Source organism: Caenorhabditis remanei, chromosome III (assembly GCF_010183535.1).
Source record: "Caenorhabditis remanei strain PX506 chromosome III, whole genome shotgun sequence".
Lineage (NCBI taxonomy): Eukaryota > Metazoa > Nematoda > Chromadorea > Rhabditida > Rhabditidae > Caenorhabditis > Caenorhabditis remanei.
The window spans coordinates 635,617-654,841 of record NC_071330.1 but is presented as its reverse complement, the minus strand read 5'-3'; the positions used below and the strand labels follow the sequence as shown (position 1 = coordinate 654,841).

General features: G+C 37.4%; 2 protein-coding genes across 2 annotated transcripts; both read left to right on the top strand.

Moving 5' to 3' along the window:
- Positions 1-127: 127 nt before the first annotated feature.
- GCK72_008295 (uncharacterized protein) lies at positions 128-7,495 on the top strand (the record flags this gene model as incomplete). Its single annotated transcript, XM_053726754.1, has 9 exons — positions 128-132; positions 186-336; positions 392-492; positions 1,469-1,655; positions 2,851-2,998; positions 4,058-4,335; positions 5,018-5,086; positions 5,978-6,352; positions 7,337-7,495. 9 exons carry the CDS (start codon positions 128-130, stop codon positions 7,493-7,495), a joined length of 1,473 nt encoding a protein of 490 aa, XP_053586331.1.
- Positions 7,496-11,899: 4,404 nt separating this feature from the next.
- GCK72_008294 (uncharacterized protein) lies at positions 11,900-16,035 on the top strand (the record flags this gene model as incomplete). The annotated part of the gene is made up of 7 exons (XM_053726753.1): positions 11,900-11,981; positions 14,068-14,133; positions 14,179-14,537; positions 15,280-15,485; positions 15,546-15,672; positions 15,725-15,814; positions 15,865-16,035. The coding sequence occupies 7 exons, from the start codon at positions 11,900-11,902 to the stop codon at positions 16,033-16,035; spliced, it is 1,101 nt and encodes a 366-aa protein (XP_053586330.1).
- Positions 16,036-19,225: the final 3,190 nt, after the last annotated feature.

The window sequence follows — 19,225 nt, the reverse complement described above, 5'->3', positions numbered from 1 at the left end:
GTCTGCGTCTCCTCGTTTAACACACTCTCTCGTCGTCTCGTGCTCCATTGGTCATCTCGAACACCTGCTCCGTTTTTATTCGATTTTTATTACTTTTTCACACTTTTGATATTGAAAAATTTGAAAAATGAGGTAAGAAATTGGAAAATCTGGTTAAAAATCGAAAAAAAAAAGTTAAATTTTAGTGAAAAAACCGAAAAAACGGAAGAAAATGAGGCGGAAAAGATTCGAAAAGTTAACGAACAGATCGATGAACACATCAAAATATTCGAGGATCCAGCGGCGACGTTCGAGGAAAAAATGCGATTTTTGGTGGGGATTCCGAAGGAAATTCAGGTATTTTTAGGCCAAATTTAGGATTTTTCGAATTAATTTTTTGAAAAAGTTTCAGCATAATCTACTCAACAAGGAGCGAGCCGATCGTCTATTCGGGTGTATTCCACCGGAGATGTATATGCGGGTTTTCGATCAGAAACATGTCGAATATGAGTAGTAAGCACAGTGAAATGGTGAAAAATTAGAAAAAAATGGGAAAAAATGCCGAAAAATTGCCGTTTTTAGGTCTAAAAACTGCTAAAAACCTGAAATTTGAGCTTAAAATTGTCTAAAAACCGTGAAAAATCAATAAAAACTAATTTCGAACTCAAAAATCTCGTTTATCCGCTCCAAATCTATTAAAACTGACCGTAATCACATGGACATCTGGACACACAGATGGAAAACTAAATTCGGATTTTTCACAAAAATTGCTCAACAAACGAAGTTTTATAACGCAAAAATTGGAAAAATCAGCTTTTTGTTGACTAAAACCCTGAAAAGTTGCTCATCCGGACATCTGGATACACAGATGGACAGCCAACGAACATTCGGACACCCAGACAACGTGACAGACAGAAATACGGACATTCGGACACACAGACAGACTGTAGCTCAGAAAAATCGGGTTCCTAGCTGCATTTTGGACGATTTTTCGTAATTTTCGAAGACATCCGGACAGACAGACAGACAGACATTTAGGAATTTCTATACACAGCGACATCTGGACCCACAGACGCTCTGGAACTTTAAAAAAAACTCAAAAAAGCCATTTTTCCGGAGATTCAGACATCCAGACACACAGATAATGCGACAGACAAAAATGCGGACATCCGGACAGACAGACACACCGAAACTGGTGGAAAAAATTGGGTTTCTAGCTGAAAAGACTTTTTAGGTCAAAAATAAAAATAATTAGGTCATTTTTAAAAGAATATAGGTTGTTTTTAAAAGCATTTTGGCCATTTTTAGGGAATTTACCTCATTTTAAAGTAATTTACGTCAATTTTCAAGGAATTTAAGTCATAAAATTGATATTTCAATGGTATTCTAGGTCGAAAAAAGTGTTTCCCTGAAATTGCAGACTTTTCACACATGTATGCCCACTAATTACCCAATTAATTACCCATTTAATTACCCAATTAATTTCCAGTGCCCGTCCCATTGTCATCCACATTCTCGCCTACGTCGTCCAATGCACGTCTCCAGAAGTGCATCGAAAATTCAAACCAGTCATGCAGTCGCTCGTCGACTCACTCTCTCCACGTATCTGTAAAATTCAGCAGACGTCTCTCATGCATACGGATGCGGCGACTGTTGTGTGCACTTGGGCTGATTCGGTACGCAAATTACGGAGGGTTTTTGAAAGAAATTCAGGATTATCAACTGAAAATCATCAAATTTTGTTCATTTTTCCACCTAAAAAAACATTTTTTACCTAAAAATCTCTATTGTACAGCTAAAAATCTCCATATTTCACCTAAAAATACTCATTTTTCGCCTGAAAATACCTTTTTTTCCACCTAAAAATGCTCATTTTTTATCAAAAAACCAAAATTTTGACCTAAAAATACCCTTTTTCCACCGAAAATTCCCCATATTTCACCTAAAAATCACCTTTTTTGCCTAAAAATATCCATTTTACACCTAAAAATCCTATTTTTTCATCTAAAAAACCAACATTTTCACCTAAAATTGCCCACTTTGCTCCATAAAACCTCATTTTTCACCACAAATCTCTATTTTTCACCTAAAAATGTCCATTTTATACCTAAAAATACTCATTTTCCACCGAAAACTCCTCATATTTCACCTAAAAATCTCTATTTTTCACCTAAAAATGCCCATTTTATACCGAAAAATGCCTATTTTTCCCCTAAAAATCCCCTTGTTTCGCCTAAAAAAACATTTTTTACCTAAAAATCTCTATTGTACAGCTAAAAATCTCCATATTTCACCTAAGAAATACTCATTTTTCGCCTGAAAACCCAAAATTTTCACCTAAAATTACCCTTTTTTCACCGAAAAGTCCTCATATTTCACATAAAAATCCCTATTTTCGCCTAGAAATATCCATTTTTCACCGAAATTCTCCATTTTACACCGAAAAATCTCTATTTTCCCTTAAAAATCCCCATGTTTCGCCTAAAAATCCACTTTTTTTTCCTAAAAATCTCCATATTTCACCTAAAAATACTCATTTTTCGCCTGAAAATACCCTTTTTCCACCTAAAAATGCTCATTTTTCATCTAAAAACCAAAATTTTTACCTAAAATCACACTTTTTTCACCTAAAAATCCCAAATTTTCACCTAAAAATCCCCATTTTTCGCCTAGAAATATCCATTTTTCACCGAAAATCCCCATTTTCACCTAAAAACCCACATTTCTTGACTAAAAATCCCTTTTTTCCTCTATAAAACCCAAATTTTCCCCAAAAAATCCTCGTTTTTTACCTAAAAACCGTATTTTTCATCTAAAAATCCCAAATTTCATTGAAAATAAACCTCCTAAAAAGTCCTCGATTCCTTGCAGAGAGGCGACGGAAAGGCAGTTTACGACTTGCTCCGCCACACGACCGCCCATTTCAATGGTCAGAAACAGATGCTCGACGTCGGACAATTCTTGATGGCTACTAATATTCTGATTCTCAGAGTCTTCTTCCTTGCACCCTTGGAGAATCGTGAGTTGGAAAATCCTCCTTGAAGATCCCTATTTCGTTGTTTTAAAGTCATTTTTATTCAAAAAATTCGAGAAAAAACTCATTTTTTGAGATTAAAATCACTGTTTTGACTTGTCAAATGTCAAGTTTTCAGTTCGGAGCTCAATTTTTCGATGAAAAAAGCAACAAAAAAAAAGCGCATGAAGTTGTGGGCGGAGCTTAAACTGCAAGCTTAATTAAGCGGCGCGGTTCTAATTCCAGTTGTTTTTTTTCCAAATTAAGAACCGCGCCGCTTGCAGTTTAAGCTCCGCCCAGAACTTTATGCGCTTGCGCGTTTCAGCGCGCGAAATTTTTTTTGAAAATCCTTGTCGAAACTTTATTTTTTGGTTCATAAATTTCCCTCCTAAAATCTGTTAATCCATAGTTGTCAAGGCCCGCCTTCAAAAAATGACCCTTTTTTCCAATTTTTTTTCGAAATTTTTTCAATTTTTCATCGAAAATGTGACCATTTTTGACTATTTTTCAGAATTTCTTCTAATAATCTGAATGATAGTCGAAAATTTGACTTTTTCGCGAAAAAATTCAAAAAATTTGAAAAAATTTGACTTTCGCGCTAATTTGCCCGAGTCTTCGGGCCTTGACAACTATGGTCAAATGTCATGTTTTCAGTTCGGAGCTCAATTTTTTGATGAAAAAAACAGAAAAATTAAAAATTTCCATCTTAAAATGTGTAAATCCATAGTTTTTGAGGCCCGGGCCGCCCCGGCGAGGCCCGATAGAAAAATTTCAAGGCCCGAAGGCCCGGCTTCAAAAAATGACCTTTTTTTCAATTTTTTTCGAAATTTTTTCAATTTTTCACCAAAATTTCTTCTAATTCTGAATGATAGTCTAAAATTTGACTTTTTCGCAAAAAAATTCCAAAAATTTGAAAAAAATTTGACTTTCGCGCCAATTTGCCCGGGTCTTCGGGCCTTGACAACTATGGTCAAATGTCAAGTTTTCAGTTCGGAGCTCAATTATTCGATGAAAAAAACAGAAAAATTAAAAATTTCCATCTTAAAATGTGTAAATCCTTTGCAGCAGACTCATTCGACAACCGCTGCTGGCCCATCGGAATTCTCTCAATCGTCCGTCGTCTTCTTCAGGAGAAAGTGGAGAAATTCACGAAAGAACTCCGTCATTTAATGTGGGAAGTGATCAGTTCGATGACGAGAATCGGTGGAATCACCTGGTTTAACTATGATAAAACGTTCGCCAAATTGGTGATTCAGATGAATCACGTCGAATTGCAAATGTCACTTCACGATGTCGACAGTCTCGATGTTGTTGGGTTTATACGGCATTTGAGGGTTTTGGAGGTAAAAAATTGAGGAAAATGAGACATTTTTTAGTCCAAAAACTGTAATTTCAGCTGAAAAATTTTGATTTTTAGACAAAAAACCGGCTGAAAATACCTTTAAAAGCAGAAATTTCGATTAAAAACGTTTTTTTGAAAATTGACAAAAATTGGTCTAAATTAAGGAAAATGAAGCATTTTTAGTCCAAAAACTGTAATTTCAGCTGAAAAATTTTGATTTTTAGGCAAAAAACGGCTAAAATTACCTTTAAAAGCTGAAATTTCCATTAAAAACGTTTTTTTAAAAATCAACAAAAATTGGTCTAAATTAAGGAAAATGAATCATTTTTAGCCCAAAAACTGCAATTTCAGCTGAAAAATTTTGATTTTTAGACAAAAAACGGCTGAAAATGCTTTTAAAAGCTGAAATTTTTAGTAAAATTGAGGAAAATGAGGCATTTTTGGTCCAAAAATTGCAATTTTGCTGAAAATTTTAAATTTTTTCAACGAAAATCGGCTAAAAATAGCTTTAAAAGCTGAAATTTCGATTAAAAACGTTTTTTTTTTAAATTGACAAAAATTGGTCTAAATTAAGGAAAATGAATCATTTTTAGCCCAAAAACGGCAATTTTTGATAAAATTTCGATTTTTAGACAAAAAAACGGCTGAAAATGCCTTGAAAAGCTGAAATTCACTATTTCCAGCTATACACCAACGCGATCTGCGATAGCGAGATGTTCGGAGAGGAGGGAATGGAGATAATCCCGCATACGGTAGGTTTTCAGATTTTTGAGCTTAAATTGGACATTTTGAGCTGAAAAATTTCAATTTCTGGCGCGATTTTCATGAAAATTAGCCAAAAATGTGCTAAAAATGGGTTTTTAAAAAAAAATTGTTTAAAAAAATAGCGAAAATAGGTCAAAACCGGTGAAAATCTGTGTCAGCGCGAGAAAAAACTCTGCGTCTCTCGCCTCTCTCGTTTGCAGTAGGGCACATTTGTAAGAATGGCGGGCTGCTAATAGCTGTCAATGGCGTGGATTTTTGACGGATTTTTTCGGATTTTCTCGTTTTTTACATCAAAATCGTGTTCACCTTTTTTCCTCTAAAAAACCAAAATTTTCACTAAAAAATCTCAATTTTTCACCGAAAATCCGCATTTTTCCTATAAAAATACCCATTTTTCGTCTGAAATTACCCTATTTTTCTTTAAAAAACACTCTTTTCCACTGAAAATACTCATTTTTCTCTGAAAGTACCCATTTTCGCTTAAAAACAACGAATTTTCACAAAAAAAAGCCTATTTTTCGCCTGAAAATGCTCATTTTTTGCCAAAAAAAACCCATTTTTCACCAAAAAGCTCAATTTTTCACTTGAAAATGTTCATTTTTCACCGAAAATACCCATTTTTCGCTAAAAAACCTAGAATTTTCACCAAAAAGTGCCTATTTTTAACTTGAAAATGCTCATTGTTTCCCAAAAGAAACACATTTTTCACCAAAAAATTTCGAATTTTCACCGAAAACCCGCCTTTTTCGTCTAAAAATACCCATTTTTCCACTAAAAAACCAAAATTTTCACTTAAAAATCAACACAGGAATCGATGAAAATCATGTTTTAGCGATTTTCAGAGTAATTTTCCAGCTATTTTCATCTATAATATACAGGTTGGTGACTCGACACGGTACATAATGACATTCTGGGTGGAGACGTATCTCCAGAAGATTGCTCTCCCCGTCCAACTCTCAATTTCAATATTCCACTTTGCCATCTTCCTTTTCTGCCACGAAGAGCTCACAATTGCCGAGGAGAAAGTGAGAAAGAACTTCGGACCCGTGATGATCGATACGGCGTTTTCGATTCTCGACGAGGTCACCGAACCGGATTTACGCGGAGAAATTGGACAACTCTTTGCTGATATGTTGGAGAGATTGTCGGAATTCGAATTGTTGAATGATAGAGTTCCCGTTTTCATTATGAAGTATTTGGATAAAGTGAGAATCTCAGAGGATTATGATGGATGGAAGGGACGTGTCATTGATGTGAGTTTGAGGGGGAAATAATTAAAGAAAACCTCGAAAAAATTGATTCAAATCTGTGAAAATTCAACAAAAATGGAACTTTTTGAGCTAGAAGGACATCTGGACTGACAGACGAACAGACTTCTAACAAATTTTATTGGAAAATATTACAGATTTTTGATATAAGTAATCATTTTTGAGCCAGGAATGAAAGTTTTTGGACATCCGGACATACATACAGACAGATATCTGGTCTGATATCCAAATTTTTCATTTCCGGATATCCGGACGAACAGACACACAGACCACGGAAAATACAGTTATTAGGACAACTGAATATACCGATACCGTGGACATCCGGACAGACAGATTCCCTCTTTTTTTTTTTGAAAAATTCTATCAAAAATTCAAAATTTTCGAATTTTCCCGTTCAAAAACTCATCAAAAAGTCAAATTTTCCCGAATTTCTGAATCAAAGCTTCCCAAAAATTGGAGATTTCAATATTTCAGAACACAATTCCCGTTCTCCTTACTCAAAAGAAGCTTTGGTGGAAGAGTTTTTCATCGTGGCCGTGTACTCCTCTCGGACAAGATTTCTGTTCAATTCCTCGTCGTTTTCTTAATTTCCCTACAAATGTTCGTCGTTTTTTTCGATTTATATCACAAAAAAATAGAAAAAACTACGAAAATTTGTTAGAAAAAGTGAGAAAATGGGTAATTGAAAAAAAAATCTTGTCCGAGAGGACTACACGGCCGTGTGGAAAAACTCTTCCACCAAACCTTCTTTTGAGTCAGGAGAACGGGGAAAAACCGATTTTTAGAAGTATCGGAATCTGAAATGAAGAATTTGACTTCAGTCCTCTCATTTCTGGGAAATTTCGATTCAGAAACTAGAAATTGACATTTTTATGTGATTTTGAACGGAAAAATTCGAGAAATTTTGAAATTTTGAGATTTGATTTTTACAAAAACCGAAAAAAACAGAAAAAAAAATGTTTTTTGCAGTGCAAATGTTGCATAATGGATCTCCGTGGCCGTGTCGACTGGTACAGCATCAAATCACTCCAGGAGGCAAAGGAATTCCTTCCTCGATTCACCGATCCGGAACAACACGAACTCAGTCATCTATTCAAGATATTTGACGTCTTGCCACGTGTCAAATGACTCCGACGACGATGACTACAGTAACCCATAATTACAGTTAACCTTTTTTCCATCGAATTTTACACATATTTTTACACTTTTTAGACATTTTTGATATATCCCAACCATTCCGCACCACGCCCCGCCCACACTTTGTATAAGAATCTCATGACACGCCCCCCTTCGCACCGAAATTTTCAGGAAACACACAAAAATTTGAATATCCCACTTTTTTCTAATGTCTTGATCTCTCTCCTTTCTTTTAATACATATAATAATACCTTTTTTGCTATGCTTTTTGGCATCGCGCGTCTCCCGGAGCCCCCCTGGGGACCATGTTGCTAGGGGTGATCGCTCTGAGCAACCGGCGGCTCGAGGCTCCGTCGCATGACTTTTCATTTCGATGTTTTGTTCTTTTTCAGTTTTTTTTTTCGTTTTTTAGTTTTATTTTATTATTTTTTGGATTTCTTTTGACAACCAAAAGGATAAATCAAAACCGGTTTGTTTATGATCTACACCATTCGTTTGAAACGTTGAATAATATAAATCATTCATTTTTTGTTGCCATTTTGTTTTTGGAAAACAAAGTCTTTGGAAATGCAAATTTGCTCCATTGAACTTAGCTCCGCCCCCTTTTCGTCATGGGCTCCAGCTGGTGGACATCCGGACACACAGACAGACATACATCGAATAGTGCAAGTGCACTTTTCACTATTCTGACCAAAAAAATAGGGGAAAATACAATTTTTGGCTGAAAAAGTCCATTTCCGGATAGAATTCTAGTCTAGAAGCACTATTGGACAAATTATTTGAGTTTTTGATCTACATTTGGTCCTTAAAACAGAGCAAACTGTTCTCAGAACAAAGTTCTCAAAAATTGGATCCCCTAGGCTCCGCCCCCTTTTTGCCGGTAGTGGCAGCTCGCAGAAAGAGCGAGCTTCTCCAAAGTCCCCCCGGTTTTCTCCTCTTTTTTTCCAGTTTTCTTCTATACAGTAACCTCTTCAGTATTACAGTACTCCCACCAACTACAGTACTCCCTTGTCCCAATGCCACCGCCGATGGGCGCTACCGGTCGAAACGCGTCGATCAACTCCTCGGTGGAGAGGACGTCTCACGACTTGGTTAGCAAGTATACCGGTGAGTAAGGCTCGACTTCCTTCTTCCTTCTTCCGGGCCTTTTTTCACTTCCTTCTTCCTTCTTCCGTTGAAAAGTTTACTAAAATTTTGTAATTTTCGACGGAATTTTTGTGGTTTATGACGGAATTTTGTATGAAACAACATCAAAATTCGTTTTCAAAGATGACTAGAAAATAGTTTCCTCAAATTTGTCATTTTCAAAATTAACTTCCGATTGACCGGTTCGGAACCCAACTTCCTTCTTCCTTCTTCCGGGTCTTTTCTCACTTCCTTCTTCCTTCTTCCTCGACGCGATTACCGTAGTATTAATACTTGTTTATGGGTAAAGTACGATAGAGAGCCGCCGTAAATCAAAATTGCGCAACGAGACCCACACCGCATCCCCGGGCCGAACTTTGAGCGAGTGGTCAGCCACCGGAGATTGGGTAATAATTTTTGAAAAATTTTCGAAAATAGAGGGATAATTATTTAAATAAAACAATAGTCTTAAAAAATTTAGTGATTATCAATAGGAACTGCAATGAACGTGGGCGGAGTTATTCATTTTCATGATAGAAAATTTGAGAATGTAATCCTATTTACCCGAAGAACAGGTCAGGACGAAAATTTTACTGGGTTTTCAGTACTAGAATTATCTGGAGCTCGAAAAAAGAGCATCCTATACTTATTCACCGCCCTATATGTATTAGCACGACACGTGTCACAACCGCGCTCTACCGAAACCAAAGAAAATTGCGTGAGAAATTGAGAGACTCAGAGAAAAAGAGACATTTTTCAAAGGGTTTTCGGTAGAGCGAGGTTGTAAGATGCGTTTCGTGCTAATAGTGGAATAAAGAAAATGATGGAATAGGGTAATAAAAGGGAAGAAGGAGGACCGGTGCACTTTCTTCTTATCAGTTTTCATGTATGCATACCCTCACTTTGTCTTTTGTTTCTTAATTCTTGCGTTTCTTCTTTTTCTCAATTTAAATTGGCTTTTATACATTCCCTAAAGGAGGGCTGAAGTGCCATATACTTCTGAAAATTCTCCTTATCAATGGAGCATTTTTTGAAGCTCTTTAGTCCAAGAATCTCTTGTGCTCTTACAAACAAACCACAATTTTTTGTTGTATTCCTCCTGTCCTTAATAACATTTTTTGCTCTCTTCCTCCAAATCTTTTGTACCCCCTCTCTCTCACTATACGAATACAAAAAAGAGTGAGAAAAGGGCAATTTTTCAAATAAAGGGGGTTGGGAAGATGACTCATTTGAAAAGAAGTGAGAAAAGGGATTGGGAGATTGATTGAAATAAGAAAATAAAAAGAAAATTAGAGAGAGGACATGACAAATTAAAGGAGGTGGTTACTGGATGATGCACACACATACAAATTGGCTCCTTTTTTTGGTTTCTTGAACTCAATTTCCTAAAATGAGAAGACTGGAGTCTTATTTTGTTGATTGCATATTCCGATGCTTCAGAAAATTCTAATAAACTTTCTCCATTGAAGCAAGACTGTCAGAAATCGCGGCCAGCCGTGACTTTTTCTTGAAAATCTCAAACAACCGCGGTTTTCTAGAGTTTCAATTGAAAACATGACTTGATATACTTTTGACTTTTTGGTACCAATCTGACCACCAGGGTTCGACCATCAATGGTGCCAAAAATGGTGCTTTCAATGGTGCTTTTTTGACCGGCCGCGGCTATTTGAAATTTTCAAGAAAATTTTCCGCGACCGGCCGTACGACAGCCTTGCATTGAGGCATACGCTAAAAATCGCTCTAACTAGGGAAGGCCTCCGAGTGACCGTGGAGTTATGGAACGTGGCCTATATAATTGGAAAGCTGAGAAAAAGCTGATTCCAAATATATATTCAGTTTTTGCCCTCGAGGCCTGGTATTCGAGAAAAACGAGGTCAAAGTTCGGAAAAATGACAAATTATTGCCTTTCTGACACGCGAAATATAGTGTTGGTTTTTTTTGCAACTTTTGCGTGTTAAAAAGGCAATATTTTGTCATTTTTCCAAATTTTGACCTTGTTTTTCTCGAATACCAGGCCTCGAGGGCAAAAACTGAATATATATTTGGAATCAGCTTTTTCTCAGCTTTCCAATGATATAGGCCACGTTCCATAACTCCACGGTCACCTGGAGGCCTTTCCTAGTAAATGCCACAATTCCAGTTCTCCTGACTCAAAAGAAGCTTTGGTGGAAGAGTATTTCATAGTGACCGTGTAGTCCTCTCGGACGAGATATCTGCTCAATTCCTTGTTTCCTCAGTTTTGGCGACATTTATATCGAGGACATAGAAAGAAAAAAAACACGAAAATTTGTTGGAAAAAGTTGCCTTTTATTGGTTGCACTGACCAAACCTTCAAATAAAGTCAATGTACAGTACATTAAGTTTTGGTTTTTTCAGTTGTAAAGGTCCAACTTTGAGAGTTTGTCATGGTAATACTTATTGTCCCATCAGTTAGATTTTTAATGGATCAAACAGAACAAAAATAGAACTCCGTTATTGTAGTTGATAACTTTTTTGTACGGACACTCCCTAGAGAGTTATGGTAATTTTAAGTGGACATCTCAAAAATCGCACTATTTTGCACTGAAAAGAGTCGATTTGAGGCAGAAATTACTTCGACGATATGTAACTTGTTAGGGAGTATCCGTACAAAAAAGTTGTCAACTACAAAAATGGAGCTCTGCTTTTGATATGTATGAACGATTAAAAACCAACTTGATGGGACAATCAATATTACCATGACACAATCTCAAAGTTTGGCGTTTTCAACTGAAAAGGAAAAACTTAATATACTTTTGAGCGGTACTGTATATTTACTCGAAAACTATGACTTTATACCAATTTTCAGAGTTTTTCGTTCAACAAATACTGAAAAAAAACTGTTGGTTCGTTTTTGCAAGGCCCGAGCTTTGACAACTATGGCTATCAGAAGGATGTTGTAGTCCAGTACCACACGTAGGGCGTTCTGATTCTGTTTCTAGTCATTCTCGCCCATTGTTTTGAATAATATAGTCCTAATAAGCTATAAACAACAGTTAACCAATATAGTTAGTCGCGATTTCCTCCAAATTCCAGTTTTTCTTTCATAAACTGTTCTCAGACCATCTCATAAACAAATATAAATAAACATACATTAGAATATAAACAATTTTCTACAAAAAGAAACAAGGTACATATGAAAACGGACAAAAAAGTGAATCATGAAGATGCTCTCTCTCTCCAACTGACCAACCAAAAGCAAACAAGCCATAAACTATACTTCTTCTTCTCCACTATCTTTTTCTTTTCTGTATGTCTCCGACTCCAAATTATATGTATATCAAATTGCAGAACAACCTCTGCGCTTCGCCTATTACGAACATTTTGTTGCCACGTGAGTTGAACTTTTTTCGAAAAAAGAAAAAAACGAGTCGTGTTGGAACTTTTTTCTGAAACAAAAAAAGGAGTTTTTTTCTTTTCCTCCAAAGACATCCGGACTTCTCGACACTGAGACAGACAGACTTTCAGACCCCCAATGCGACAAAACCGTCGCACGTCTTCCATTGTCAACCGGGTACTCGTCATTTTGATAATTGTCGCTTCCGGATTCTTGTTGTGTGAGTTGGCTTTGTTTCTAACATGGAATGCTCGCGAATTCATCGGCTACCGTAAAAGCTCTAAAGGAGGCGCACCTAGCGGTACCTATTCGCAGCGGTATATCTCGGTTCTCAATGGAAATATCAAAAAGCAAGTAAATGATAAAATATAGCTTAATAATCATAAAATATTTCTTCAGTTTAAAACATTTTCATATCTTCAGAGACAGCCGAGATAGGAGGCTCCAAACTCTTGCTAGCGGGTGCGCCTCTATTACAGGTTTTACGGTAATTTGGCTAATTTTAGTTTTAAAGGAGGACTGAAGTCATATTTTTTTATTTCAGATTCTGATACTTCAGAAAATTCTGAGCAACTTTCATCATTGGAGCATGTGCTAAAAATCGCTCTAAACACCCAAAATTCACGTTTTCCCGGCTCAAATTGAGCTTTCGTGGAAGAGTTTTTCCACGCGAATTTTTGCTCCCGTGTAGTCCTCTCGGATAAAATTATTTCTTTTAATTTCTCGATTTCTCGTTTTCTTGCTTTTTTCAACAAATTTTCGTGTTTTTTAAAATTTATATCGTAAAAAAGAAGAAAAAACACGAAATTTCGTTGAAAAAAGCAAGAAAACGAGAAATCGAGAAATTAAAAGAAATAATTTTATCCGAGAGGACTACACGGGGGCGAAAATTCGCTTGGGAAAACTCTTCCACGAAAGCTCAATTTGAGCCGGGAAAACGTGAATTTTGGGTGTTTAGAGCGATTTTTAGCCTATGCTCCAATGATGAAAGTTGCTCAGAATTTTCTGAAGTATCAGAATCTGAAATAAAAAAATATGACTTCAGTCCTCCTTTAAATTAACACCTTTACGAAAATAAAATATTCCTGAAAATATCATGTTCTGTACTATGATAGTTTTTGATAGTTTAGGAAACTGAATATTTGAAAAAAAAATTAAGCTTCTTGAACTTTAAACCTTCATAAGTCGCTTCAATCTAACTGGGGAAGCCTTCCAAGTGACCATGGATATATGGGACATGTCCTATATCATTTGAAAGCTGAAATCACGCTGATTCCAAATATATATTCTGTTTTTGCCTTCAAGGCCTGGTATTCAAGAAAAACAAGGTCAAAGTTAGAAAAAATGGCAAATTATTGCCTTTTTAACACGCGAAAATCACAAATAAATTTATTTATACCAGGCCTTGAAGGCAAAAACAGAATATATATTTGGAATCAGCGTGATTTCAGCTTTCCAATGATGTAGGCCACGTTCCATAACTCCATGGTCACTCGGAGGCCTTCCCAAGTAACTCAAAATGGGAGATCTAAAAAACGAAAGATAGCTAATTACCTGCAGTTTTAGAAAATATAAACATAAAAACGTTACAAACTTGGATATTATGAAATTAGAATCGAAATAACGTTTAACCTTCAGTACATGAAAACCGTTAAAAAATGTTGACCCTAGAAATTGATTGAAACTATTATCATAAAGTAGAAAATTCTTGAATTTGTCCAAAACACTCAAAAAAAAAATTGAAAATTGCATTTTTCCAGGAAAATGCCTACAGCAGTAATATAAATTTGTCTTAAAATCTTGTTTTTATATTTCAGCTTTTTATAGATACTCAAACTTGCGTATTGGAAAAGTTTTCAGTTTAATCATAACAGTAGTATGCCACGGACATTAAACTCGCCAAGATCTATATTTTGGTATATTTTTCAGTTCATAATATTGCGTTCCAAGCGAGTTACGCGCCGCCCTATTTGTAAGAATGCCGATAACGAAATCGTGTTTTTTAAATTTCCCGCCAAAATTTTGATTGAATACAACAGAGCGCTGTTGCTATTAACATTATTCAACCCCCTATCTATTCCAGACTACAAAAACAGTCAACAATTCACGCAAGTCGATCGGGCATGTATTCAAGACGAGTGGCAGGAGAGTGAGTTGTCAATAGAGCGCATTTGCATCTCCCAAATTATTCCAGAACAATCTCTCAACGGGACCAATGCGTTCAGTGATGACACCTACCGTATCGTTTTCTCTGACATTCAGAAAACATTCCACTGGATTCAGGTGCCACAAGACTATGGAAACCCGGAAATTCTGATAATTGTCTCCTCGAATTCTGACAACTTCGCGAGACGAAATGTGATAAGAAAGACGTGGATGAACTCGGAGAAGAATAAGATTATTGGGGAGAAACAACAGATGAAAGTGATGTTTTTGGTTGGAGTGGATGCGAAGAACGAGGCGAAGAACTCGGTAATTCTGAGAGAGGCAGAGGTTTTTGGAGATATGATTGTCGTCGATTTGGAGGACACTTATGTCAATTTGACATGGAAGGTAGGTCGGGGTGTCTGTCTGTGGTGGTCCGGATGTCCAGATGTCCGTTCTGTTAGTCTGTATGTCCTGATGTCCTGATGTGCAAAGAGCTTTGCATGGAATTCCGACTTCCGAATAAGGAAAAAAGTTCATTTTTGATATTATCGTTTGTTCGGATGTCTGTTAGTGTGTCCAGCACTGTTGTCCGGAATCCGGATTTCGGGTTTTTTCGGCATTCCGGTTCCGGATTCCAGATTTCAAAAATTTGATTCCGTTTCCGAATTCCGTGTTCCGGAAAATGTAAAATCTCATTCCGGTTCCGGATTCCGGAAACTGAAAAATGTCTATCTGTGTGTCTTAGTATCCGGATGTCCAGATGTCTCAAGGTTAAAATCATAGCTGTAGTTACCGCTTGTCTTGTAATGGTGGTGATTTTTCTGTCTGTCACACATGCCCGGATGTCCAAATTTTCTTTCTTTTGATTTTCCAATAGTTTGATGTCTGTCAGTCTATCGGTCTGTCCGTAAGCTAGGTTAATCCATTTGTGCGGTTTAGTATCCGGATATCTATCACTTTTCATTCTGTTCGCATATATGCCTGTCTATTGTTCTGTCCGAATGTCCGGATGTCCACATCTGTTGACACCTAAATACAGTGACTACTTTATCTGTCTGTCGGTGCATCTTGGTGTCCAGATTTCCGCAGTTCTGTTTGAATCTTTGTCTGTCAAGATGTTCTTTTCAAAAAACACAAAAATTTTCAGTCGATATCCCTCCTTCTCTACGGTCACACTAAGACGCCTCCATCAGTGAAACTGATCGGAAAAATCGATGAGGACGTGATTTTCTACCCGGATCAGCTGAGCAACTTTATCAAAGATGGAACTATAAATATGACGAGCTCCTCGATTTACGGCGAAAAATGGGAGGCCGGCGTGCCGGTACATCACAAGGACGAGCGAAGTAAATGGTAGGTCATAAATGGCGGCAAGTGCGCCCTACCGAACTTTTATCAGTAGAGCGCATTTAGGTACATCCCAAAAACCTCATACAAATGCCGTGTGTTCCCATCATACCTCTCCGGGCCGTTCTATCTTGTCACCCGGAAAGCCGCCGAAAGAATTACGGTATCCACTAAGCATCGGAAGTTTATATCTGTAAGTTGACAAGTTGGCATATGCGCTCCATTGAGATTCAATTGATTTTCAGGTGGAAGACGTGTTCATCAGTGGTCTCCTGGCTGGTGATGTTGGTGTCGAGAAGAAATCGCTGCCCTATTTGTATATGGTGGATGAGGCGGTAGGGATAGGACATCTGGATATACAGGCGCACAGAAATCTTAATTCCAGACCTCCGACCGTGAGAAATTTGAAATCTTGGCATGGCACACTCTGAAAAACGACAAACAATTCGTGGAGTCTTGGGAGAACATGCGGCTGACACGATGCGCCGGATGCCAGAGAACAACTCGATACTTCCGAGGATCCCGGAGTCAAGTGGCCGAGGAAATCAATCAATAATAATATATTAATAATAATAATCTAATAGTAAGGGAAACTGTAATAATTCTAATCTGATCTCAATTATTTGATGGAAATTTTCTTAACAATGATCTCTTGGCACTTCTGCTTCGAATAAATTCGAAAAAACAATTTAAAAAAGTTGAAATTCGATAAAAATTGCATAAAAATTAGAGAAAAAAGATTAATTTTTTAATTTGCCGCAAAAAACTACTGTAGCACTCGTTTCACCTGAGTCCGAGTGACGTCATTTTCGTGCGGAAATATCGCGATGGCCGAATTGACGGCGGGCCGGGCTAAAAGAGCTTTTGGTCATTATCGCGATTTTTGGCACTTTTTTACCCGGTACATTAACGCGTAGTCATCCGGCCCGTCAGAGAGATAGAAAACTTTGAGAATTACATTTTGGTATACTTTAGAGCTCATAGTATTGCGTTTTAAGTGAGTTCACAGGGGTGCGACGAAAAGTTTTGAATTTACCGCGCCAGTCGCGTTGCGTGTGCGTCGCGTTTTTCATTGAAAGATACGACAAACACACGCTAAACTCGAACTTGGCACTCAGCCAAGTCTGTTTTTGGCACCGTGCCAGCCGCTGAGCGACGGAGCGCGTTTAAGCGACCTAGTTGTGAACTGTCTGATTTTAGACCTGAGCAGCGCATCTTAACATTTCTATTTTTACAATAACAATTCCAACAATTTATTTTTATTCAGAACTCATTCAGGCTTACAAAAATTACGAAAGCACACCAAATGCTCTCCAAACACACGACAATCGTTATCATTTCTACATGTCGGACCAACTTTTCTCCGGTAAAAATGTCTGAGAGAATTCTGACGGTGTCTCTCATCTGCATATGGATCTTTACGGACACATGCGTTGTTCCAGCAGATTTCATCCAGGTGGCATTTGTCTCTGCAGGTTGAGCCAGCTGAAACAGAAGGCAAGGAGGAGACGAGAATAAGAAAGTTGAGAAAAATCTGGAAGGTTTCTTATTAGCACAGTGTTTACAACTACGCTCCACTGAAATCCTCGTGCCACAATTTCGGTAGAGCGCGGATGCAAGAATTGAAACTCACCAATTTTTTCATGGCAGGAAGGGTGAATGGTATAATATTTTATTATCTGCAGTACCTTTCCTCTGTTTAAATAACTCCTCTTGCACACATAAAGAGGGATTTTATGAGTTGTGCTTCAACACTATAAAAAATATTTATGAATCACAGTAACAGAGAAAAATAGATGAAGCAACCAAACATCGATAGATGCATTCGCGTCAGAGTCAGAGTTGAGCGGAATGCGGCTTTTGAAATGGCGGAAGGCGGAAGGCGGAAGGCGGAAAGCGGAATGAACATTTTTTGGGCAGAAAGCGGAAGGCGGAATTGAAAAAATATCGGCGGAAAGCGGAGAGCGGAAGGCGGAAGCGAAAATTGTTTGGAGGAAGGCGGAAAGCGAGAAACTAGTTTTCTAATAAACTTTTCTGATGATAGTCAATTTCGCTAAAGGCGGTGGGTCGGGTCTTTCGGGACCTACAATAACCCGATGTTAAATGGCTATCATCGTGAATTCACAAAATTAAATTGCTAATTAGAAACTAGTTTGGAGGAACATGGGACGGACTGCACTCGCGGTCCTCCACGCATGCCTTCTCCATAAAATTATTGAAATTTCTCAAAATTCTTTTAAAATTAATTAGAGACAGGAGAGAGACTTCCCGGTCGATGCGCCATAAACAGAGGGGGTTCTGCTCGCACTCTGGAGAGTCGCGTTTGTCGGGAAACCAAAAAAAAAGAAAAAAAAAGAAAAGCCTCAAACTTGGATAATTAAAACTTTATTAAATGATAAAAGATAAGCTCTCGCCTTTGTTTTAATACTGAGCAGAGGCGGAGTCAGACAGAAAATGTGTGGGTGAAAGAATTCAATTAAAACAGATAGAAAGAATGATTAAAGACTAAACGCCTATAAATCATAACCGATGGGAGCGGAGGGAAAGAAATTATGAGATTTACAAAGTACATCGAGTACATTTGGTTTGGAACCTTTTTGGGTTAATGTATCTACATTATTGGCCATAAAGAATGCGACACTAACAGTTTTCAGTTTAAATGACAAACTTTGTGAGTGTGACACGGCCTCCCTGATAGTCTCACAATATAGATTGTTTATGGACTATACAGATCACAAGTAGAGCTCCATTTTTATAGTTGTCAACTTTTTTGTACGGGCACATCCTGAGAAGTTATCAATCGTGAAAGTAATTTCTCGCAATTTTTGTCGTTTTTCCGTGCTAAAAGGCGAAATTTTTGAGCTTTTTACATAGATTGCCTGTAACTTTTTAGGATGTGCCCGTACAAAAAAGTTGTCAACTACAAAAATGGAGCTCTACTTGTGATCTGTATAGTCCATAAACAATCAATATTGTCAGACTAGCAGGGAAGCCGTCTCACACTCATAAAGTTTGTCATTTCCAACTGAAAACTGCAAGTGTCGCATTCTTTATGGCCAGTACTGTACCTTTGAATCTGTTCTCTCAGATTTCTTTTCTAAAAATCAGCGTTGGAGCGCAATTTTATCACTAATATTTCACTGATAACATTCTTAGATCTGGTGGATGATAAATCTGTGCAGCAGTGATCAGTAGAGAGTGTGTTCTTGTCCCGATGATCCCATATTCTCCGTCATCCTGAAATAATGGAATAAGTTTCAGTAGGTTTGGAACTCTCCAGTTACCTGTCAGTTTGTCTGCAATGGGTGTGTAAGCAAAGATACAGAGTCAGGAGCACAGGAAGGGGGCCGTTATCTGAAATTGAGAAAATTAGAAGATTTAACTAAAATTTATTCAAAACTACCTCTTTTTAGACCATAGAAGCTTCCAAATTTTGTTGTTAAGCCTAGTGAAGTCTAGCCATGTGGTTGCTGGAGAAATTGTTTTTTGAAGAATCTGGAATTGATGATGTTGAGCCTCCTGGAAGTACCTAGATGAATCTCACTAACCTTCGGAGATACTGGAAATATCAATGTTGTGGATCTTCCTCCGGAGTACCGCACCAACCTCCCTGATAAAAACAGGACTGGTGGCTTTATCAGAATGTCATGGCTATGTAGTTGTTCATTTCATATCAAGAAATCCTGAAAACAGTTTGAATGTACTCATCAGATTCTTGGAGCTCTTACCAATATTCACCATTTATA